Source organism: Vigna angularis, chromosome 1 (genome assembly GCF_016808095.1).
Source record: "Vigna angularis cultivar LongXiaoDou No.4 chromosome 1, ASM1680809v1, whole genome shotgun sequence".
Taxonomy (NCBI): Eukaryota; Viridiplantae; Streptophyta; class Magnoliopsida; order Fabales; family Fabaceae; genus Vigna; species Vigna angularis.
The window spans coordinates 4,862,418-4,888,164 of record NC_068970.1 but is presented as its reverse complement, the minus strand read 5'-3'; the positions used below and the strand labels follow the sequence as shown (position 1 = coordinate 4,888,164).

The 25,747-nt window shown below is 29.7% G+C and overlaps 4 protein-coding genes across 7 annotated transcripts; 3 read left to right on the top strand and 1 right to left on the bottom strand.

The window, feature by feature from the left end:
- Window positions 1-8: 8 nt before the first annotated feature.
- Window positions 9-2,711, bottom strand: LOC108336415 (protein ELF4-LIKE 4). Of its 4 annotated transcripts, none has more exons than XM_052871468.1 (3): window positions 2,484-2,711; window positions 963-1,326; window positions 9-310 (listed from the first exon to the last, which is right to left on the bottom strand). In XM_052871468.1, exons 2-3 carry the CDS (start codon window positions 1,270-1,272, stop codon window positions 288-290), a joined length of 333 nt encoding a protein of 110 aa, XP_052727428.1. In that variant the 5' UTR covers window positions 1,273-1,326; window positions 2,484-2,711; the 3' UTR covers window positions 9-287. The 4 variants fall into 4 exon arrangements, with proteins under 4 accessions (XP_052727428.1, XP_017428349.1, XP_017428350.1 ...); XM_017572860.2 differs by lacking the exon at window positions 9-310 and adding an exon at window positions 1,441-1,521 and having other exon boundaries at window positions 732-1,326; window positions 2,484-2,709; XM_017572861.2 differs by lacking the exon at window positions 9-310 and adding an exon at window positions 1,445-1,521 and having other exon boundaries at window positions 732-1,326; window positions 2,484-2,709.
- A 12,852-nt stretch (window positions 2,712-15,563) lies between these two features.
- On the top strand, window positions 15,564-16,729 carry LOC108337275 (40S ribosomal protein S15a). Its single transcript, XM_017573765.2, has 4 exons — window positions 15,564-15,655; window positions 15,744-15,885; window positions 15,978-16,138; window positions 16,429-16,729. The coding sequence occupies exons 2-4, from the start codon at window positions 15,753-15,755 to the stop codon at window positions 16,525-16,527; spliced, it is 393 nt and encodes a 130-aa protein (XP_017429254.1). The 5' UTR covers window positions 15,564-15,655; window positions 15,744-15,752; the 3' UTR covers window positions 16,528-16,729.
- Window positions 16,730-17,960: 1,231 nt separating this feature from the next.
- On the top strand, window positions 17,961-19,081 carry LOC108337126 (stress-response A/B barrel domain-containing protein UP3). The gene is made up of 2 exons (XM_052870012.1): window positions 17,961-18,135; window positions 18,232-19,081. The coding sequence occupies exons 1-2, from the start codon at window positions 18,089-18,091 to the stop codon at window positions 18,938-18,940; spliced, it is 756 nt and encodes a 251-aa protein (XP_052725972.1). The 5' UTR covers window positions 17,961-18,088; the 3' UTR covers window positions 18,941-19,081.
- A 3,586-nt stretch (window positions 19,082-22,667) lies between these two features.
- On the top strand, window positions 22,668-24,363 carry LOC108337598 (transcription factor MYB1). Its single transcript, XM_017574156.2, has 3 exons — window positions 22,668-22,942; window positions 23,023-23,152; window positions 23,564-24,363. Exons 1-3 carry the CDS (start codon window positions 22,810-22,812, stop codon window positions 24,192-24,194), a joined length of 894 nt encoding a protein of 297 aa, XP_017429645.1. The 5' UTR covers window positions 22,668-22,809; the 3' UTR covers window positions 24,195-24,363.
- Window positions 24,364-25,747: the final 1,384 nt, after the last annotated feature.

The window sequence follows — 25,747 nt, the reverse complement described above, 5'->3', positions numbered from 1 at the left end:
CACTGCAAAATAAATTAAAAAATTAGTCAAAAGCTCCTCCCATAGCTCATCTCAGATTCTGTTCTTGTGGAACCAAAAATATTTTATCTTATATTATAAAGCTGCTCTCTTCCATCTGTTTCAGAGCATCTTCACACATATGTATGCAGTTCTCAGTTCTCAGTTATCAGTTGTCACTCCCACAGGGAAACACATGAACAGATAAACCAGGTATGGTTTTCTTGGTAAGGAAACTCTGGCTTCATGCGCATAGCCCAAAAACAGTGTCTGCAACACCCTTCTCACTTTCAGTTCTTGGCTAAAGTAAGATCTGGGAACAACATTTTTGGTTCAGGATATAAAGAGAATAAAGGTACTCTATGACGAGTTTCCATCAAAACTAGATAAGAGATATGAAAAAGAATGACGGACAAAAACTATGAAGACCCTTTGGCCGTTAGCCCCTTTTGACAAGCAGAAACTCAAGAAAAGTTTATCAAAGCTAAAAGCCCTTATCTCTTGCAAAACCTCATCATGGCATAGAAAAAAGCATATAAACAAGAAAGGTCCATCTCATTATAATCCATCACATGTTCAAATCCAAAGGGAAAAAGCAATCACGTTGAATAGGAAAGAAAAAGGGGTTGTTCTTATTCACCTTTTGAAAGACAGCAGCATGATTAAAATTGGTACACAAACATGTTACATTCCTATTAGATCCACAGTCACAAGGTTATAATAAAACTGAGAAATTCCGGAAAATCATTTCTTTTTATTTGGAATATAAGCAGTAAGCGATGAGCTAGAAAACGTTCTGTAATACAAGAGGGCTTCGGCTACAGAACCTAATCTTGATCTACCCCTCAACACAATTGTCATGTCGTGCATCTCCACCAAGGAAAAAAAGAAGAGAAATTAAAATAAAAAGAAGAAAAACAAAAAAGTTCCCTAAAGAGGCCTGTGTCGCTTGTGGCCAGCTTTACCGTCAGATTTCACAGCACCACTGGAATCCCCTTCGGAAGAAACCTCCATGGATTTGGTAAAGGAGCTTGAAAGATCCGCATAAAGGTCAACCACTCTTCTGATGTTGTTGTTAAGCTCCCTAATAAGGCCAACGTTTCTGCTGAGATTGTCAGGGACCTTGGACTCGTGATTCTGGTTTATCTCATTGATGAGTACCCGGTTCTGATCCAAGATGTCCTGGACTTGAACAAAGCTTTTCTTAAACGTTTGCAAGATCTTGTTATCAATCTGTGTACCGTTGCCGAGACCAGAGAATGTGTCTCCTTCCATGTTTTTTTATTTTTTTCTGTTGGAGTCAAAAGCTTGATCGAGTCAGAACCAGCCCTGCATCATGGGCGAAAAGAAGATGATGAGAAGAAAGAACAAAATATGTGAAATACTGAAAGCGTTTCAACATATTTTTTTAATTTATCCATAATCATATCCTTCTATGTGTACCTGCCTGCACTAACCAAAACAGAGAGACAAAACATAAGCAGTTTTGGAATTGTTTAAGGCATTGGGCAGATGAGACAAGCTCTGTAATAGAAATCATGACCACCATGAGTTTCTTTTCCAGGGAATCAGATTATAAACATCAATAACAATAATAATAATAATATTTATTATTAATATTTCTACTGTTGCTATTATTACTATTATTATTTATTATTTATATTGATGGGGTAATTTTTTAAAAATGATGAGACGGGAAAAAGCAGATCCCATTTCCATAAAAGGACCTTTTTTTAATGTACTCAGAAAATACCTACCTAAAGCACAGAGTTCCAAAGAAGAATCTAAAAGCCACCCCCACCAAAAAAAACAGTCAATGATGCAGAAGAGATGATATTACGAAGTACTACAGCAGAGACAGTATCATTAACCCTTTTCAAGCAAAATTACGAAAAACAAAAATAGCAGGAGTAAGTAACCGTCCAAATGTTGAACTTTGAACTCAAATACACACGTTTAAGAAAAACAAAACCCCCATTTAATAATCTCAGACGACCATTAATACTCGATAAAACTCAGCAAAATCCAAACTAACTTTAAGGAATTAAAATGTTCCAAAAGAACTTGGAAAACTTTCGGCAGCTAGAAATTTTTCTCAGGATAAACAGAAATTGGTCAGACAATAACAAAAAAATAAAACCCATTTGAGTTTGTCGAACCAACAAATTGCAATTGCTGAGATCTCCTGCGAATGTTTTAGTGGAGCGCCGAGAGAAGATGGCGAAGGAAAAGAAAAAGGAACTGATAAAACCAATGAGTGGGTGAAACTGAGATCAAGAAACTCCTCAAGAAACAGTTGTTGTGGGACAAAAACAAAGACTAGAGAACAAAATTCACATTTTATGAAACTATGGCGTGATGTTAATTTATTTGTTTTGAGAAATTCATGTAAAGGTAAAAATAAAAAATAAAAAGATTGAAAAAGTTTGTTAATACTAATAACTAAAAATGATATTATAATAAATGGCATGAACGAAAAATGGTACCTTGAAAATCTGAAGCATTATATTGAGGGAGAAGAGACAGAGAGATTGAAAGGAGAGACGAGGGATTCCCGAGGAGCAGTGAGTAATAAAGATCGGCGATTGAATCGAATCTGCGGAGCAAAGGGGCTGTCCTCTGAATTCAGAGAGAGAGAGAGAAAGAAAGAGAGAGAAAACAGAGAATATGTAGATTTGACAGTCACGCTCGGACCCCTTTGTGTCTTAATATTTAGCACTATTCTATAATGAATATCCACCTGTTTTCTTATTTTCATTTTATATATAATATACACTATTAATTTTCTTTTTTTTTAAATTTCCTTATACATTTCATAAAATATATTTGTCTTTTATCTTTTAAAATACTCTTTTAGCTTCTTATCTGTTAAATCTGACTGAATACCGTTCTTTCAAATGATATCCTCAACTAGCTTCTCGTATCACTGTCTCAAAATTAACTGACTTTATTAAATTATTTGCTAATTATGCTTAGTAGTGATAACTTTGTATTTTTTCACTTACAAAGTTTGTTCAATTTTTCTTAATCAACAAGTTAAAATATTTTTAATTTACTAATTTTGAATTAAGAAGCATTGGGTGAAAGAGAGAAAGAATGAAGAGTGGTGGGATTTTTTTTGTTTGACGACACGTGGCTGATTCTTGATGTCAAGATTTGTATGATGAGAGGACCCTACTTTTGCCAGCAAATCATGTACCAATTCTTTCCTTAATATTCAGAATCAAACGAATTATGATGGGCGATCACAGGAGTTCCAAAATTTCTGTCGGCCCAATTTTTTTTTATTAAGTGAATGTAACTACCGTTTATTCTGATTCTGGTGGTACACGATCAAAACAAAATAGATTAAATTAAATAAGACTTAATAGCATTTTTTTATATCTTTGTATCATTGATTTAATATTTTTTATTAATTGTTAACTTAATATGATTTATATATATATATATATATATATATATATATATATATATATATATATATTTAAATTGTATATTTTTTTGTTACATTATTTTTTTTTAAATTAGACCATAAACATGTAAAAAAATTGGTAATTATATTAACAGAATTTATGATAAAAATATTAAATTGTTGTTGTAAGTATAGAGATTAAAAATACTATTAAATAAATCAAATGTCTGAGTATAAACATATCAAAATTAATTAAAATTAAAAAATTTGACTAGAAAAAAATTAAGAAAAGATAGAAAAAAAAAGGAACAATACAAATAAGATAAAAATGTAAAATATATTGGTCAGATGCGATTAGCCTACTTTTAAATTATGTCTTTTTTTATAAATTAAATAGATTAAATTAATCTTTTTAAAAACAAAATCACCTTCCCTCTTATTAAATGTATTAAAAAATTGAAAAGTAAAATATTGTTTACATGTACATTATGTTTTTATAGCAATATTTGATTTTTAATATATTTATCTATTGGTTAATTCAGTAATCTTTAAATTATGATTTATTGGTGTGTTTCAAATAATAAGAAGAATAGAAGAAAGGAAGAAAATGGAAAAAATTAATCGGAAAGTTTTTTTCTTTCAAAATTTGCTTTTTTGAAATTCAACCTTCTCTTTCTTTTTCAGCTAAACATTATCGGTGCTCCCTTATTTATTTCTTCCGGAAAAAGATAGATTGTAAATAGCTTGTCGAGGTGAATTACCAGTTTTGGTTTAAGGAAAAATACTTGGGAAATAACAAAATGGTTTGGTTATCTTAATCTTTTTGGTCAACTCAAACTTTCCAATAATGGAATTTTGAACAAGGATTCTGAAAATGAGTTTTAACAATGTGTGAGTCGATCTGACTTAACATAAATTAAAAAAAAAAATTAAATGTGGATGAAAATGATTTTGACTTTATTTGCAGGTTAAACATATTTAAATGTTTAATTTTAACATCCTATTTTGAATGATTTAACCATAACATTTTTTTTAGGTTTAATAAGATATTTAATACATCTCCAATCATGAGGCTTTGTAATTGGAAAAGAAAATGAATTGTGTCTAATATGTTTTGAATCCCTAGATGTTTGAGATTTGTGACATGAATAAAATAAAGAAATGTAAAAATGTTTAATAAGTGTATGATTAGTGAAGATGAGACATTACTAATTTACTACTTTATGTTTGGGTTGTCATGGATCGTATACAAATACTCATTCCAGCCCCATCCCACCTGGAGAATACCAAAATAATTCAATGTTTTCAACAATTTCATCGTTATGCAATCTCACGTCAACAAAATCAAAATTTATTAAGAATTTATCTTTAATTTATTTTTATAAAACAGATTCTTAGATTCTTAGTAACTAAGGTTTATGTTATTCATATTAACTAGAAAATAATTGCTTCCTTACTTGAAAACTTCGGTATTGAATATTTTTTTATTAAATGTAATTCGAATAAATTAACTTAATTAAATGATTTAATTCTTACATTATATATGTAATACTCTGACATGAATACAGTGATGTAAATATATGTATGTTTTAAACTTTAACATAAATTTTTACGTCAGATTTAGATAACTATCTAACAAATTTATTTACGTCATCAAGCAATAGTTCAACCTCTGAATATAGCGGCAGGAGTATCTAGTCAGACAGCAATATCATTTCCGAAAGAGGTTGCAATACAAGTTTTTGAACACACATGCACCACTAGAGTATTTATGGATTACTCTTTTTATTTATTGTATATTTTGTTTTTTCTTCTTGATTTGAAGTACTTTAGTTATTATTATGACCAAATAAAGTTATTTCGAGTAGTATCAATTTGCTGTTATCAATGCCTTCACATTTGTATTTCAATTATTTAATTAGTCATTTAGATTCTATTTTCATAGAAAAAAAATTAAGTTGATCTTCTAATTTTTTTAGTTTTGATTTGTAGAAATTGATGTAACATAATCTCAATTTATGAAAAATTAATGCAATTTTATTATTATTTTTTTGTTAATTTCTTATTATTATTTTTTTGTTAATTTCTTAAAACAGATTTAAGATTTTTCGTTAAAACTAAAGTGGTTAATATTTTTGTTCTATTAATATAATTAGTTTAACTATGAATAATTTTCATTAATTTAAAACATAACATTCTTTTAGAATTTGGTTTATCGAAAAAAAGATTTACTCAAGAATATAACAGCAATGAGATTTGAATCCAATAGTAAAAAAGACTGAAACTACTCTTGGTCCAAAATCTTAAGACAATATGTAAACGAGTTTTTACCTTTATATGGTTCTTTACTTTCTTATTTTTATCCAATGTTGACTCACACTTGGATTCTCAATAATAATTGGTTGGAAAATTCTGTTAAATTTTGATATATACTGAAGAGTCAAAGTGATAGTTGGTTTTTGGTCTAAAAGAAGGGTTTTAAAAAATACATCAGATGAAGAGTGATTGATTATAACTATGTCACTCGACAGACTTGAAATTGAAACATTGGTGTCTATCGTAGGATCAATAACGATGTTCTAAGACAAATCGTTGGTTCCTTAAGTACTCTATTGGGGATAAACACTCATTCTTCTTAGACCTTAATTGGGGGTTTATGTTTTTAAAACACTTAATAGTTTTACATCATTTAAAAGTGGAGACCTAAGACAATTTAAATATTCTTGCTTCCTTCTGTCCTTTAAAGTATCTTTTAAGAATAAAACTGTGATAGAATAAGGCTTTCAAATAGACAAATACTTCAAATGAAGAATGATTAATTTTAATGATGTCATTCAACAAATTTTAGATTGAAATATTAACACCTACCATGGATCCTACCATGGATTCATAGTGAAGTTTTAAAACAACGGTCGATCTCTTAAGTCTTCATTATAAATGAAGAATCATTTCCCTCTTTAAAAATATAATTGTGACCAAACAAAACTATAAACTCTTTAAAAATTATGACCAAACAAAACTATAGAGTGGACCACTTCTGATGAGGGTTGCTCTAACGATTGGAGCATAAACTCCCAATCAGATAACACGCATTTCTCAGTTATAAATCCTTTTCCGACCTCTCGAGAGTTCTTTACCACTAATAATAAGTATAAATCCTGATAGCAACAATCTGATAATGATATATGGAAAAATATTTCTTCCATTTTGATATGATTTATTTTAAGGTAATGTTTGAATTATTGATACACTTGTAAAAATACGAGAGATGGAGATATGAGGTTTAGTAAGATATTTTATGATTAAGTTGTCTGTAATAATTCCCATAAAAAAACGTTATGTTTGATAATAATTGGATTTGGACAGGTACCGTATATAATTGTACGAGAAGAAGAAGTGGATGCAGAAGGATAGTGGAAATCCAAAGGGGGTGGTACTGGAGTCAACACCAACGTGATTCTCAATAGGATGTTGTTGTGTTGGATATTTATAATGGTTTTGTTTGGTGTATTAAGAAAAAACAGGTACAAGGAAATCTGAGGTAACTGTTCGGGGCCAACCAGAGAACGACACGTGGGAATGATGAGATTAATAATGTGGAAGAGAGTGGGTCCCACTAAGAAATGTGGTGTGCATTGCTCATATGAGAAACCGGACACCTTACTTTTGGCCTCACCAATGGAGACCCATTTATATTATTGCTGTCTTCAAGAACAAGAAAACGCTGTTAAGCTACGAAAAGACAACGTCTTTATCTCTGTATATAAATGATAATTTCTCTATTGCTATAAACCTCTCTATTTTTTTTAATAAAATAAATGATAAATTTGTTTTTCTTTTAAGTCTAATGTAATTTTATAAAAAATTGTAAGATATATATTTACTTATTAAAAATTTGCACTAATTATTTCTAGTCAGATGTGAGGATTTTAATATATTTCTCATATTAATTTACACTAATTTTTAACACATTTAAATATAATTGAATCCTTCTATAACGGGTTTATTAATTTATTTTTATAAAATAATTATCTTTCATGGTTATTTAATGAAAGCAAAAACAGAAAACTTTTCTTGTAAAATAACTTGGGAGTTGCTTTCAAAAGAACTCGTTTCTGTTTTTATCTTTTTCTTGTTTTCCATATTAGCGCAGCGTTTTTATTACTCCGGCTAAACAAATACAAGCAGCGGTTGCAAGAGTTGAATAATACATTGACTTATGGGGTGACTTGTATCATGTAACCAGAAACTTCCTCGTTTGTCTATGTTTGATTTAATGTTAAATCTAATAAGAGAAACAACCTCTTACTTTTGACATTGTTTGTGCTTTGTCATTTTTCCATTTTCTATCTTTCTGCTCTCCTTTGTAATTTTCTAATAAGATTTTTTTTTTTTTTAATTTGATAGTTTTAATCGAGTTGTCGTTTTCCAATAGTCAGTTTTTGGGATTTTCTTATGGATTGAAGTTGATAAAGAGGAATGGTATACTATGCAACATGTTTTCCTAGCAAAATGACATGGATTTTTCATCAAGCATTTGAATTTATATAAATATTATTTTCATATAATTAAAAAAGTATAATAATAAATATATTTTAAAATACATAGAAAACATTATAAATTTACAATAAGTACTAGTGTTAGAAATTCAAAAGACTTGAAAATTATATATCGAGTGTGTATCACTTTTTTTATATAAATGTTTTTTTATAGTTTATTAATATTAAAATTTTTGGTATTTTTATTTGCTCTCGTACGGTATTCTTTGATTTATTTTGACACATCTCTTTTTCATTTTTAATACCCTCATCAATATTATAAAATATTAAAAAAAAAAGATATAAATAGTTACTAAAAGGAAAATTATATAATAAAATGTGACCACAAACATCTTTACGTAAATTAGTAAACATGGTCATTATATATTAAGATTAACTATTTAAAGATGTAATTGGAATCTGATACTAGTTCCTTTTAAGTTCACATAGACAAAATGTAAGATTGTAGCACCAATCTATAGTTAGAAAAATGATACTATGATAAGTGTAAAACCCTTTCCTGTCACCTCAGCCATTAAAATTTTAAAACATGGGTTTCAACAAATATGGAAAATTATGCATAAAGCTTTTTTACTAAATATATGAAAAGCAAATCAAAACTGCCAAATTTGCACATTCAAAAACTATAATTACAACTCACAATTTAAATGAACTTCAATTATATATGTATATGAAACGAAAAGAAAATGTTTAAACAATAAATTTGTAAAGTAAACAAATTAAACAAAAATTAATAAAGGGAATGAAACTGGAAAGATATGTAGAAATTTAAAGAGATTAAAATTTAAAATTGATAATAAGAAACTTTGAAAATAATTAAAAAACAACAAATAAAAAGAAACAAAAAGTAATTGCAATAAACCGCAACTAAGCAAAAAGGTAATCAGAAGTAAGTAAATTCTACTAAGTTGTAAATAATAAAACGTTTGAAAAGTTTGTAAAAGGTAAAAAAAGAAAATAAAAAAAGTAGAAAAAGAAAATCCAGAAATTTGAACAACTTGAAATGAAGATACATCGAAATAAAAAAATAAATAAAACAAGATGAAAACCATAAGAAATGTAAGACTTGTAATTGAAAAAATACACTTAACACCTGGAATCAACAAGTCATTTTAATGTGTGAAATATGTCAGGAGTTCAAAATTTTATTTGTTTATTTTTGTGATGGGAATTGTTTCAAGGGTTAAATATGTTTTTGGTCCCTTAACTTTCAGCGAAAATTGGAATTAGTCTTTCTTTAAAACTTTGGTCTAAATATTTGATGTTTGAAGTGCATTTTATGATAGCATTTGAGTTGTTTATACTGTTTGACACATTTTTGCTTCAATGTTCACTAAGAAATGCGTTTGAAACATCAAATAAAGTTAACAAAATTTGGTTAAAAGGATTAAATTTACACATTTCTAAAGTTTTAAAGTTTGGGGACTAAATTAGTCCAAAATTTTGAAGAGGGACTAATTCCAATTTTCTCTAAAAGTTAAGGGACCAAAAACATATTTAACCCTTGTTTCAATAACAAAACGTAGTTTACAAATATCTTATTTTTAAATTTAAATTGAGATAAGGGTTGAATATGAAGTTTTAAAGAATTTTTATAATAATATTTTACAAATATGAATATTTTACCACAACAGTTAGCTATCAATTTTCTAAATAGGAGAGAAATAGAATGAAGGAGATAAACAAAATGAAGATGGTATACTACTATTAGTATGTTTATATACAATAACTTATGCATAGTATTATATATATAAATATTTTTTATGTGAGGTAATGTCATCACAAAGTCAATAAAATACATAATCAAAATATCAACTTAATAAGTTATAATATTTGCTTACAGAAGAAAAGTCATTTATATAGTTTTAGTTTACTTTCCTCTTATTGCTTATCCTGATTCTTGGAGATTATTGATCTTTGAGTTTTAGAAGTTTAGTGTGTCTCGATAAACGAAAATTCTTTGTAAATTTTAGATTTTGACTGAATTTTTATTATCTAAAATAGTAAATGATAGAAAAAACAATTATAAATTTGATATTGTTGGAAAACTTAAGAAATGTAGTTTCATGCTGTAATTTTTTCTAAATATTTTTACATGAAGACACAAATTTGAAAAGAGTAAGTTATATTTTCTTAAATTTTCATAACCGAAGCCTCAATTTCTATATATTAATTTCTTCATTTCAAAAGTTTTTTAGGTGATTCTTTAGTCTAAACTGTGGCATTTTCATTATACTTTCTAACAAAAGAAACTCAGATTTTTGGTGGAATGAATGTAAGTTATAAATTTTTCGCATGCAAAACTCGTACAATGGAATGTCTTTAATAATATGGTTCTAATATGAAAAAGTATGATTTTTTTATTCAAGTAACATAAATCAAATTAGTTATAATCTGTAGTGATTTATAAATACATTTGTTGAGAATATTTGTTTAATTATTTTTTTATTTAAATTAATTTTTAGAAAATCTTTTAATTTTCATAATATTTTTATATATAAAGTTAAAAACATATTTATTTATTATTTAAATTTATAAAATTATGAATAAGATATTTTAAATATTTAATATTCTATTAAACTTATATATATTATGTGAATAAAATAACTCTTTCGTATAGCATATAATTTATATCTCTTATATTTCTAAATTATATTTTCATAACTCAAAATTTACAAAATTCTAACACAACTATATATGTTTAATAAAATAATATTATTTTATTTTTCATGATTAGTATATTATTTTATAAACGGGTCACCCATAAACTAAATATCATGAAAGGAACTAATTGACTTCAATTTAGATAATTTTTTTTTTCAATATTGATATACCAATTTTACAAGTTATCCGTATCATTACATTGGATTGAATCTATTTTATCAATTATAATTATAATTAAAACTACGTCAGATTCTAAATAAAAAATATAGGTTGCAATAACAAATGTTTATCTGTATATAAATATTACGTGACAAATGGAATTCAATTATTAATTATTTCAATTGTTTCTCCAAGCAACATCTTTCAAACAAGTATTTAAAACACACTAGTTCCAAAGATAGATCTTACAAGCCCACTCCTATATCATCATTCTCGAACATTCTTTCTGAATTTTTACTAATTTGAATCGAAAGAGAATCTTTTGGAGATGAATTTCTCCTTCACATTCATTAACAACTGAACAACAAATTATTTAATTAAGTTATCAACGGGCTTCCGATTGTACTAATCTTTCCATCTTGAAAAAACCAAATTCTCTTTGAGAGAATAATATTGAACCTTAGTATCATTATGAATATTTCAAATTACAATGTGAGCCATCATCTGTCAAGAAATACACTATTAGTATTGGGCAGAAACAAAACTGCAAACACGGTCATTAACAACTTTTTAAAGCTACAAACAAAGGCAGCACCTTCTCCTGTATTTGCCATAAAGAAAGACGAAATGTATAAAAAGGACACTCATAAAAGAAAATTTATTACGCACCTACTTCTTAAATACGTGCAACAAGAACTACAAAAGCAAAACAAAACTCATCTGACTGCATAAAGTGTCTGCACATTGCTTGGTTGTAACAGCAGTGCCCTTTTGTTCTTTTTCATGTATGATCAATTACAAATACTTTAAATGAAGTGTAAGTATCACCTCAATCTTTAATTAACACAGAAAAACTGGGTTCCAAGAATGGTATACTTTCATCTGCGTTGGGTTAGTCTTGAATATGAGACTTGTAATATAACCAACATCTTAAAATAAATGTAATAAGAATCACACTTAAAATAAATTCCAAACAATGATGATATATAGCCTGACAACATTCGACAACCACCCAACTTGATTATCAATATACAACCATTAGCAGGAATTTCTCATAAGACAAATTTACACTCCCAATCTCTTTCCACGCATTATCTTTCAGTAAAAAAAAAAGTTCCACATGCTCTTTTCTATGTTCTCAGTTGTGGGATGTTAGAACAACCTCATAATATGTTGAAGTTTGTTATAAAAGGACTAAAGTGTCCTATAAGCAGTACACAAAAAATCTTTCTGTTTTGTACTGTTCTAGAGATTGAGATAAAAATTAAGAAAAAAGAACTTCTTTTAAAATTTTCCTTATAGTTTTTTTTTTCAAGAAAATATGTTATTATGTTTGCTTAATTTACTTTTTTTTAATAAAATAGTTATTATTATCTATTATCTATTTTGTTCCTCTTTCATTTATTTTTATTTTAATTATAAAAGAGGTTGTATCCGGTGTTGCTAAAGTAGCTTTAATGCACGGGAATTGTAATAAAATTATTGGGAATGTAAAGATGGGAACTTCAATGAATGTGAGAGAGTGTGGAAGAAATGCATTGAAGTGTGTGGATTGAATTTCAGGAGCAAAAAGGGCACGTATACTAATTATTTTTTTATTATTGTAGTTGGTAAGGTTATCTAGGTACAGTTCTCACCTTATTTAGGTAAGGATGACAGTAATTTATTATACTACTTTTTATTCTAGTTTTTTAAAGTATTGCAGTGGATGATGAAAGAAATAAGAGAGATAGGTGGATGAAAAATTCAAAAAGTGGTTGGCGAGATTATCTGGGAGGAATAGAACGATGTGTATGGTGGAGCATGTGATGCTGATCAAGGTCAAAGAAGAGAACCTGGGAGCTATAAGGCAATGAGTTTTCCGTTTACTTTTAGACTCTTGATTTTATTTATTGTTCATATAGCCAGTTACACTTGTATTTTTTCACAACTACAACTAGAGTATAGACATTCGAAGTGATTTCATTACTTTTTCTTTCCTCGTTACACAAAAATGACCGCTGTTATACACATTCTGCACTACACTCCTTTTATGAAAACACACAACATGAAGGAGTGGTTACACCAACCAAAACCAAAACCAAAACCAAAACCAAAACCATGTCTCCATTTCTTTTAGGTTTAAATCCTTCAGTTGTCTCTATTTATATGGGTATTTTCCAGTTTGATTCCCGACTTATTAGAATTCATAATTGAGTCTTTAAAAATGTTAATTTGAGTCAATTGAATCTCTGTCGTTAAATTTAGTTAATGGGGTTAAGTTTTTGTACAGGTGAAAGATTGATGTGTAATTTTATTGAAACGTGACATGCTGATGTCAGAGTAATGTGTTTGTGAACCTCTTTGATTGATTTTTCCAAACTTTCATATAATCATTAGAGATCATCACGCTCCATCACCTCCTTCGTAGTGTCAGCGATGCTCGTCCCCCCACCACCAACGCAAACCCTCCCGCCACCGTAAGAAGAAGCCATCGCGAGTTTCGTCAAAGCCACCGTGAAATCTCGAAACTTGTAGCGCAAAAGCTCCAAAATCACAGCATCATCATGAGCATCACCGCGAAACGAAGCTCCTCGCTTCATCTCCTTTATTGTGAAACACTTCCTCGCGACCTGCAAAACCTGAAACACAAAATGCTCCAAATCACTTCGCACCAGAAACCCTAAATTACGACTTCGCTCATCTTCCAAATTTAATCCCAATACTTTAAATCCCAAATTCCTCTCAGATTTTTAATCCCAAATTCAGTTTTATTGAACTCTAAATCCCTTTTCAGAAATCTATATTTGTTCTCAACTTGAAAAAGAGCCTAGTCATGTTTTCTCGGTGCCAACCACAACTTTGAACACGAGTGGCTTATAATCAGTAGATTTGCAGTTTTTGGCATTGTGTTATAAGCGGGAGTTACTCTGAGCAGCACTCGTGATTGTTTGGAGAAGATGAAGGATTGAGTACGAAGAGACCATTTAAATTAGAATTGATTTTTTTTTCAAGTTGAGAAAAAATATGTTTTTGGCCTCTCTAAAAACTTTAGTTTGAGTCCTACAATTTTTTTCCAGAAATTCATATTATTATAATTTTACAAGTTGTCAAATTTCACGTTTCAACTCTCACCATGTCACGTGTTCAAAAATTGACACATCATCCTCTCATTTGTACAAAAACTTAATTTGTTAACTAAATTTAACGACAGAGGCTCAATTAACTCAAATTAACACTTTTAAATACTTAATTAGAGATTTTAATAAGTAGGATGAAACTCACATAACGAGTTAAACTTTTCTTTTATTAAAAATAAAAGACCCATGTGCTACACTCTCTATATCATCATTGCAAACCTTGTTATTTGTTCTGGTGGTTGGGAGAAGCTATTCTCCATAAGCTTGCACCTCTATTCCATGATTCAAGACACGTGGCCTCTATTCTACAAAAAAAATTGATTCATTTCTAACATTGTAGTTCAATTTTTCTTTCATAATTTAATTTTTAATGACTTTGAAAAAATATTGGATAATACTCAATCACTACTTTTTCTCGGTTATAAATTTTTGAATTTTGTGAAACTAAACATGTGTTTTGATTGTCTATGAAATACTAGATTTTTTACTAATACAAATATTAACTTATAATCACAAAATCATTAAGGGAGTATTATGCTTTAAAGAATTCCTCACAAATATACAAATATATTGTCTAAATTATACAACTAATTGTTATCATGTATAATGTATAATGTTTCAATGGAAATAGCAACAATATACTGTTTATTTGAGACCATGATATTGCTCATGTTCCAAGACGAAATACATATTCTAACGTATTTTTTTGTTTTAACATCTGTTGTCTAATTACTATTTATATATTTAATACTTTTCATATCATTAGTTTTAGCATAATTTTTTTCTCTTAATTAAAAAAAATTATCTTTAATTCTTGTAAATGATATGCACGTAGCTCTTCCATCTCTCCTCAGCAATCTTATTAAAAAAAACAATATTTGATCTAATAGCAGTCAAGTATCTAAAATGTTATTTATTATCTTAATATTTTAAAATATATTTTGATTTTAAATGTTGAACTACTTTATTAAAATAATCAAAATAACATTAAAAAGTTACGGTTTAAATTTTTTTCTTAAATTTACCTTTTTACCTATAATTTTTTTTAAAATATATCAAATATTCTATTAGTAAATATTAGGTAATCAAATATTGTACAATTGTTATTCCTTTACTAAATGAATAATTATATAGCTTTTAATTAAAAATATGATATTTTAAGTTTTCAAAATTAAATAGTTTTTATCTATATTTAATACCTATTCAATGGTTAAAATTTAACCATTGATTAAATTGTTATATTCTATTACTATATATATATATATTTATTGTGTTTTTTTAATAATTATATATGACATTGAAAGTGAAAGAAAATAAATATTTAACCTTAAAAGTTAAAGAACAAAATTTGCAAATCAAATTTTATAGGAATCAGGATTACACGTTAAGTCTAAATATTTTTCAATGATTAAAAATAAATAAAGTTTTGTTTAAAATAAAATAAAATCTATATGATTTAAAACATATTTAAGAGAAAAATAAATTTGAAAATTTTAATCAATATTTAATTACATAATATTTTTTATAAACTATATATAAATATAGATTATAGTTTAAGTAATTAAATAGACACAAAAACCATCATTTAATTATTCAGGCCCAATTGCAATTAAAGAAGGCCCATGAGGCTTTGATCTTCTAAACCCTAGTGTTCTTATTTGTGTGTTCTCCTCTTTGTTATGTTGTTTCTCACTCTGAAGAAAAAAGCACTGACGGAGGTTCCCCAGGCTTCTCTATTTTTCTTGGTAAGATTCAACTCATTCTTTTGCTTCTTGAAAGTATGTTGGATTGCGTGGTTTTATTTATTAATTGTAATTGAAATTTGTCTGGCAGTGAGCGAATATGGTGAGGGTTAGTGTGTTGAACGATGCTCTCAAGAGCATGTACAATGCTGAGAAAAGGGGGAAGCGCCAAGTCATGATTAGGCCATCCTCCAAGGTCATTATCAAATTTCTTTTGGTGATGCAGAAGCACGGTATTTCTCAGTAATCAAACTTTTATTTTTTGTTGCATCATTTAGTCTATGTCCTGAGTTGTTGTTGTGTTTGGTGATGATTTATCGTGTAGGTTACATTGGAGAGTTTGAGTACGTTGATGACCACAGGGCTGGGAAAATCGTGGTGGAATTGAATGGTAGACTGAACAAATGTGGGGTTATTAGCCCCCGTTTTGATGTGGGTGTTAAAGATATAGAACCTTGGACTGCTAGGCTTCTCCCCTCAAGACAGGTCAGTTAAAGTGTTTTCTTTTTCTTCGCACTCTTTTTGTGTGTTGTGTTCAAATTCATGTTTTTATGAACATAGTGCCATGGAGTAAGACATTTCTTCCTTGTGGAGATAAAATTACATGTATGATGTGAAATTTTTGTTGAATGGTTTTGTTAGATTGCTTAAGGTTCTAGTTGTTTATTTGTTAAGTTTAAGGTTAAACTATTTCCATCGAGTTTCCCTATCATCAGATTAACCATTTATCTTTATGATGGGGCTCCTCTACTTATTGGATTTTACTAATTATGCAGTTTGGTTACATTGTATTGACTACCTCTGCTGGCATCATGGATCACGAAGAGGCTAGGAGAAAGAATGTTGGTGGTAAGGTCCTAGGTTTCTTCTACTAGGTTATTTTCAATTGAGGATGGCAGTGGTTTCAATTTTGAGATTCACGAGTTGTAATGGAGGATATGGAAATCCCTTAGTGAAATCAAGCATAGCAGGAGCTGTTTTGTTATGTTCTTTATTTTGGTTTGCAAAGCCAACGTGGTAACTATTATTTTTCTGTTTTCTTATCCTTATTTATTTTATAGCATAATGTACTTATTTTTACTGGTAAGAACTTTGATTAGACAGTGGGAACACGCCGATGTTGAGAAGGTGTGAGAGCTAGAGTTTTTATATTTGCTCAGGTTCTGCGTTTCTATCATGCTACAAACTCCGGTTTCGAAGGTAATTAAAAACAGTAAACTAGCTTTAATTACTAGCTTTAATTTGAAACATGAAGCATTTAGCTATTAATCAGACACTCCAGGAAAGGCCATTTACAGTAGTAAACTATCAATTCGTCTGTTAAATTTATTTATGCATTATTATAATTGCTCTCTTGCAAAGTCGCGGAAGTAATTCTTGGCTAGAAGAATAGAGTCTATTGCAGTGTTAAATTGATTTTCGACTGACATTTTTTATTTTCATCCTATTTTAGTTGTTTGGTTTACCTGGGGGGCTCAGCTTTCTTTACCAAATATTTTGGATCCTCGTTTATTGTCTTGTGTTTATTGTCTTGGGTTTTTTGTATTGTGTCTTTCACATAACGGAAAATCATATTTTTTAAAGTTATATGATATGATTTTTTAATTAATGGTGATTGTCTTTTATTTTATATTTTCTAATACGTGAAATATATATATATATATATATGTATATATATATATATATATATATATATTTGTGTGGTAACGATGCATAATATTTATTATTTAGGGTTAAATTTGCGAATGAATATTTAAATTATTTAAAGATTTTGATTCAATTCTTTTATACTTGAAAGAATCCTATCAACCTCCAGCAAGAGACTTGATTAAAATACTTCATACCTTCATGAACAAAGTTACAAACTTTTCAAACAATTTAGCTAAAATTGAATGACAACTCTTAATATGGACTTTGGAACTTCATTCGTGTCCTTATTTCGTCATCTAACTTCTAAAAGTCTGTAGAAGGAATTCAAAACTAATTACCAATAATGTTGAGAATCTCCTAAGAGATTCGTTTATAATTACTGGATTAAATCGTAGTATTAGTAATTTATTGTAAAGGAATTTAATATTATGACAGCATTTGAAAATAATGAATTTTTCGATAATATGATAAATAAAATTTTAAAAATAAACTTGTTATTATTTAGAAATAAGAGTTAGTTATAAGCAAATAAAAATATAAAAATATTTTAGAAAAAGTTATTTCATTGCTGACACCAAACAGAGAGTTTGCTCGTAAATGCACCGGTAAATGAAATCTGTAAAGGAGTTGCTGCATAAAATGGTTTTTTGTTTATGAAAAAGTGGAGATCTTGGAGTCGTTTGGGGGGTGCGAAAGCAATGCCGGAGCTGACTTGGGGCATTGGCCCACCATGCACATTAATCGGGCCTTAGAAGGAGCAATTTAATTTTTCTTAAAAAAAAGAAAATGCTAAGCCCTAACGTCGGCGTCAGCGACAGCGATATCGATCCAAGGTAAGGCACTGACAAAGGAAGACCATACGTGCTTACGATGCTGCGTTTTAGAACGCCGTTGTTACATCCTTTTTCTCTGACGTTCTCTGCCTCTAGACAGCTCCGTAAGGTTCAAGCACGCCCCTTCAGATCTTCCATCAAGATGACGTCAGCAAAAACGGTGGAACACATTGTCCTTTTCAAGGTGAAGGAGGAGACGGAGGCGTCAAAGGTTAGTGAATTGGTGAACGGACTCGGTTCTCTCGTGTCGCTGGACACCGTCCTCCACCTCAGCGTGGGCCCGCTCCTCCGTAACCGATCCTCTTCTTTAACCTTCACTCACATGCTCCATACCCGCTACAAGTCCAAGGAGGATCTCCAAGCCTACTCCGCTCACCCCAGCCACGTCACCGTCGTCAAGGAAAACGTGCTCCCCATCATCGACGACATCATGGCTGTCGATTGGGTCGCCGATGGCCTCAGCAACCTCGTTCCGCCGCCGGGCTCGGCGCTTCGTGTCAGCTTCTTGAAATTGAAGGAGGGGGCGGCTGGAGACGAGGTTTTGGGTGTGGTTAGAGGAATTCCTGAGAATTTCAAGCAGATTAGTGAGTTCAGTTTTGGGGAGAATTTTTCGCCGGGGAGAGCCAAGGGTTTCTCGATTGCTTCGCTCGCGGTTTTCGCGGGACCGACCGAGTTGGAGGCCGTGGATTCGAATCAGGAGTTGGTGAATTACCAGAAGGACAAGGTTAGGGATCAGATCGACAGTGTGGTCGTTGTTGATTACGTGGTTCCGCCACCTCCTCCTGCCCAGAGTGCGAGCCTTTGATGAGAGGTTATTGCTTTGCTCTGCAATGTAACTGTCAGTTATGTTTATTTGCCTGAATAATGAGTGTTGATGATTCACTGAATTGGTCACATTGTTTTTGAGTTTAGACTGTAATTTTTACCTACTTGTTCTTTTGTTGCTTTTTGCTGACCGATAGATTGAACCTAACTCCAATTTCGCTTGTAAATGTGGTTATGTGATTCTTACATAAAAAGAAAGCAGACTGTTCGAGGTGTCTTAGACACTGAATGAAATAGTACCAAGCTTAAGTATAATGTGTAAAATAACTGTTAATTTTTGTCTATTGCTTGAATTGTTGGTTAATATCTAGTGGAAAAATATCATAATGATATCATGTCTACTGTTTAGACTATTGTCCCAAACAATTTTCTTGCAAATAATGGCTTATGAATGAGAACAAGAGCAAACATCATACACAGTAATAGTCAATACCCCTTTTCCTTTTCACACGTCTCATTTTCTCCTCTTCATTCTCACCCAAAATGCCTATCCTTCAGGCATTCACTCGGAGCAAGAGTAATGATACTTTGACATATATTACATTCATTTTACACATAAAACATTTCCCTTGGACGTTTGAAATTAGCTCTTAAGCGCTGTCATGTCCACAGCATAGTCTGGGGGGGCTTTGTTTTTTTTCCCTCTTCGTTGCCTACTATGTCTCCTTTGGGAGCCTTTATGATGATTTGTATCATACTTGAGTTTAGCTTGACCCTTGTCAACCTCTGTTCTCTATTTGAAAGATTTAGTGCATATTTGGGAAGCAAAAAATTGCTTGCCATTCTCTAACCTCAAGGGTTATCAAATGTGAACCTGGTAGTATATACTCACCCATCCCCCATTATATATGCATGTCTAATCTTTAAAGAAAGTGGATAACGGTAAAGTTGTTGTTTCTTATGATATTCGCATTAAGGTTTACAAATGTGTAGAACAAGGTATTGTTTTTGCTTACCAATTCATTTAGTGCGATCTTGAGATACTAGAAACTGTTAAATGAATGGAGAAGGGTTCCTCCTACATATAAGAACATAATAGATTCAAAACAGTATAAAATTACGTGAAGATAATTGGACAGAAATTAAGAAACAAGATAGCAAAGGTGGGGGAATCAGTTAGTATTTGAGAGGAAGGTATGGATCATAAGTTTTAATTTTGTTCTGCAGAGGTTGATGGGCAGGTATTAAAGTAAAGAAATATAGATGCATATGAAAAACAACTGTTTGTATAGTAACACGTATCATATAATGCTGAGAGAAGTGCTATGAAAAACTTTGGAAAGGAAAAATATTCACTTCCAAGTTATTTACATGGCTTATTTTTGGGCAGTTCATGTTAAGACTAGGCATCCAAAATACTTCACTAAGTAGGAGAGTCTCATTTTAAAGAAGTTTAAAAAATACACATGTTAATTCCACTTAATTATTGACTTAATTAAACGATAGACAAATCATCACTAAAAAAAGCAGTAAACAACGGGGTCAAAACATAAATAAAATTACTGAGGACGAAAATAAAATGTAAGAATTTATTAGAACAAAATAAAAAACCCACTTATATAACTTAATTATCTTTTTATTAATGAAAATAAATTGTAGAGGCGAAATTAAATTTGATCAAAGACCAAACCAAAAATAGATTTAAACGTGAATAGTATGTCAACTTTTCCGCTTTCTATTCTTCATCCAAATCAAACATTAGAATTGTTTCACCCAAATCAAGAAAACAACTAATTTTTTAATTTCCAATGCAATTTTATTGAAGATTTATGACGTGTAACATTTAAAAAGTTTATTTACCTCAATTTTGTTGTGATTAAATGTAAAAAGATAAAGATTTATTTATATAAGATTCTTGGACCTGAGACATTTTACGCCTTATTACAAAAAATCAAATATAAAAAAAAAATCTTGTGTTTGTTTTAGATGGTTCAGGTTTTAATTATTTTTTATTTGTATTGTGATACACGTACAAAAACAAATTAACGTCTATGCTAGTATAAATCGTATAGTTGACATATATATTTTATTTTATTTATTACAACTTCGAATAGTACGATTTGAAGATAATACTTCTTTAAATGTACAAACAACATTTAATGTCACTTATTATATTCGTACAAGTGAGATGGATTTAATACATTTAACTAAACGTTAATTGAATCCAACCAAAATTATTAAATAAGGTTAATGTTAACAATGGTAATATAATTATTATCTAATTTACTTTATTATTTTTATAACTAAATTTATATTTATGATATATTAAATCATTTAATTCTTCACATATTATATATATTTTAAAAAAAAAGTAACAAAAAGTTATTTTGATATTAAAATTCTGGTCAAAAGATTCAAAATCTGTGAACAGTTACCTCAATTCAATCCAATCCGATTAAAGATAAACGAAGATCGACTGATCTTATAAAAAAAAATGATAATTTTAACTCATTCGAATTCATTTTTTTTTATTGAATTTGTTTAAATCCAAAACAAATAGTAAATAACACATTTATATTTTCATCTCATCCTAAAACAGTTTACACCATAAGTTGGTTAAGTTTTAGGATGATTATTAGCAATAAATTTGATTTATTAAGAATATAAAAAATATTGGTCTGAGAAATTCTTGGAGCTGACTGCTGCAACAAACATTCCAAGACGAAGAGGTTCGTGAGAAAGTCAGTTTGAGAGACCTAATTTAGGTAACAAAAATATCTAACAACACATTACTTTGAATAATTTTTGCTTTTCTCTTAATGATAGAGAGATTAAGTAGTTGGATAGATGTTCCATTTTTGTGAGTCGAAAGAATCTCGGCTACAAACTTAATCAAAAGCAGAGAAAACTGCAGATTTCTCCAGAAAATTAATCAGAGTAATGCAAGGAACATAGATTGTATGATACATCATAAATGAGGGAATTAAATCAGCCTCACGTGCATGTTAGTCAAAACAACACCTGCTTCTTTAAACTGAAGGTCTACAAACAGTATATATCTGAACTCTAATATATCTTGTTTGTGAAGTATTACATTCACTATTTCCATTATTATACTGCTTAATATTTCATCATTAATTCTGGGATATTTTTTTTATACATATTTGAACTATTAGACTTATTCGCATGACAAAAGTCCTATTTTTTTTTTTTACCTAAAATAGGATTTCTCACCTGAGAAAAACCGTATTAGAGTTGAAGCCAATTAATACCAGTAGTTATATATGCTTCAAAAAAAGATCAATAATTAAGGAACAATAAACTCTTTATAAATAAAGCAATTTCTAATACTCTCAGAATAACAAAGGAAAATGTATTTGAATTGACCATTAGAAAATAGAGATGAATAAAAAAAACAAAAAGAATGTGCTTACACATAAAAACTATGAACCTTTTATATAACTTATATCAGTTATTTTTTTAAGTTTTAATATTTTAATTTGGCCTTCATAAAATTAAAATATTGTTTATAGTATTTTAAGAGTAAACCTTTCATAAAATACATGTTATTAATCATAATTTAATTAATTAAATCATTTTAGAAACGCATATTATAATTTTGTGATGAGTTTCTGAAAAGAGTAGCAGAGAGGCGCAATGAATGATTTGAAGGAATGATTTGGTCGAAAAATCTAAGATTGGTCCGTTATGTGAAGAGAAATGAGATGAAATGAAGATATGCAACGTGAATGACGTGTAATCAATCTTCTGTGAGTTGCAAGACTCGGATCATATATAAGTTGGACCACACTAAAATAATTGCTGTATAAGTATCCATATATACTGTGAAAGAGTTTCAAAGTTAGCTAGCTAGCAGAGAAGCACAGAGAAAAAGAGAGAGAAAGAAAAATGGGGAGAAGCCCTTGTTGTTCAAAGGAGGGTTTGAATAGAGGTGCTTGGACAGCTCATGAAGACAAAATCCTCCGAGAATACATTACACTCCATGGTGAAGGAAGATGGAGAAACCTTCCCAAAACAGCAGGTTCCTTTCTTTTACCTTATACTTACAACAACACAATTCCTTCTTCTCTTTCTAAACACCAAATACTTACATGCAACCAGGTTTGAAAAGGTGTGGCAAAAGTTGCAGACTTCGATGGCTCAATTATCTCAGACCTGATATTAAGCGAGGCAATATAACCTCTGATGAAGAAGAACTCATTATCAGACTCCACAACCTCCTCGGAAACAGGTCTCCATTTTCCTATCTTCATTTATTACTTTAATTTCTTCCCTCTTACCACAGTAACGTTAGCTCCATCTCTTACCTACATTAATAAATTTAAATTACTCCAAATTATATTCATTTTTTTTTTGTACTAATTTTCAATGTGTTTTACTAAGACAATAGAGTTGTAAAGAAAATATGGAGAAATTTATAGGAAAATGGTTGGAGAAGTACAACATTACCAGTCTTCAATGACACTAAAAATGTTGATGAGGGATAAAGTAATAGTTAATGATGAGATAAAAAGTTAAATGTGTAGAAGGTGATGACCACTGAAATGGTTCATTTTACCGTGTTACATATGAGAGGGATTGAAGAGGAATGTGTTGGACATAAATAGTAAGATGTTAATTGAATGTGTTACTTTGTGTGTAGATGGTCTTTAATAGCAGGGAGGCTTCCAGGACGAACAGACAATGAAATAAAGAATTATTGGAACACCAATTTAGGTAAAAAGGTTAAAGACGGTCACAAAACCTCATCAACCTTTTGTCGCAGACCAAGCAATGAAAACAGCACACGGAATCCAATGCCCCACTTGGCCAATCCTAAACCAGATTCCCACCTGGTCTGTACAAAAGCCACCAAGTGCACTAAGGTGTTTTTCCCTCACCCATCAATGCTGCAACTTCCCAACAAGTCCGAGGAAGAAGAAAAGGTTGTTGCGGATGCTGTGATGAGTGTCCAGATGGAACTCACTACCAACAACAATGGCTTCTTGTCGTTTCCCGATGAAGAAAAACAGCTCTCGGCAGACATGCTCACAGATTTCAACGTGGGGGATATCTGCTTGTCTGATCTTCTCGACTCCGATTTCAACAATATCTGCAACGACCAGCACTTATTCTCTCCTTGTTCGGACCAACCTTTTCATCTAGTCTGCTCCCAAGAACTTCTCAACAACTGCACGCAAACCAATTTTGCAGACCAAAACAGTGCTTCAAACAACCTTCATTCTTTCATTTCGTTCCTCGACACCACCGAGGAAACACTGGGAAAATCATAATAATGGCTTCTAAGTTGTCCATTTCTTCTCTCATACATGCATTCCCCCAATAAAATTCGTCCCTTCAGGTTCGTGTATGTTAGGAAATAACTATGTATTAAACTCCTACTATCATTCTATTCTAAGTCATGACTTTCTTGTATGTTTCATGGTGTATAATACTATAACATTAAAATTTTCAAATTCCCAAACAATTTCTTTGATATTAAAAAATTAATTTAATATACAATATCAATTAATTAGAGAAACCTTATAAAGGAGTGTTCACTGTATCAAAGTCAATACTCATGATACATAACGACGCATGCTTCATTACACGATACTTTTAAGGGAACTAAGTTAAACTCTATTACAAGTATCAACAGTAATGGTGACATCCATCACTTCTATTTTTTTTAGTCAGAATTCGTTTTATTTAGATGAGAATGATGGTTGAATTTTCCATTCAATGTTTCGATTCAAGATCCATTTTAAATGAATGGTAGTGGAGTTTATTAATTTTATATTTTGCATTCATTTAAATGCTTCATTTATAGGAATGATTGTTAAATTTGTATTTCAGCATTAAAATTCATTTCGTTTATATAAATGATAATCAAATTCGTTATTTATTTTTCTGTTTTAATTGAAAATCTAATATATTTACCTGAATAAATTTTAATCCATCTCTCTTTTCAGGGATTCAAAGATCATCTACCTGCAATGCATGGTCCCACATTATAACTCCTATTTTATTTTGAAACATAATAAAAATAGTATTTTTATTTTTAATTATTAATCATTGTAAAAGTATAAGAAAAGTAAAACACTAATTTAAAGTAACTTAGACTTTGAACGACTAAATTCATGAACCTAGTCCATTACATAACCACTCACTCCCTTACATATTCTTGGTGATGTAGGATTTTTCAATATACATTAATATTCGTTTAAATGCTTTATTTATATGTATGATTGTTAAATTTGTTTTTATGATTAATATTAATTTCATGTATATGAATAATAATCAAATTCGTTATTGTTTTTTTTATGTTTTAGATTGAAAATCCAATATATTTACCTGCATAATTTCTTATCCATCTCTCTTTTGTGGAATTCAAAGATCCTGTAATGAATGTTCCCATATTAACTCCTATTTTATTTTGAAACCATAATATACTTCGTGTTTCCTTTTTTTATTAATCATGTATGTACACACTAGTTTTTTCATATTATTAAATAAAATTTAAGTAAGGAGTAACAACAGTCAACACTCGACGTCTTTCTGATAATTAACAAATTAAGAAAAAGTTTAATTAAGAATTAAGTTTGTAAATTTGGTAATTTTCAATTAAGTTATTACTAAATTTTTATAGTCTGTTAAGTATTTAAAAAATTATATTTTTTAATTGAGTTTTTACTTTTAATATTTTATTAATTAAATTATGTGACTAAAATAATGTAACTAATATATTGTTCCTTCACTTTGAATTGTCACCATATTGTAATTTTATAATTTTATTATCAAAAGTATAGTCATATTTATTATCATCAAAACATAAGTTGTTAAAAGT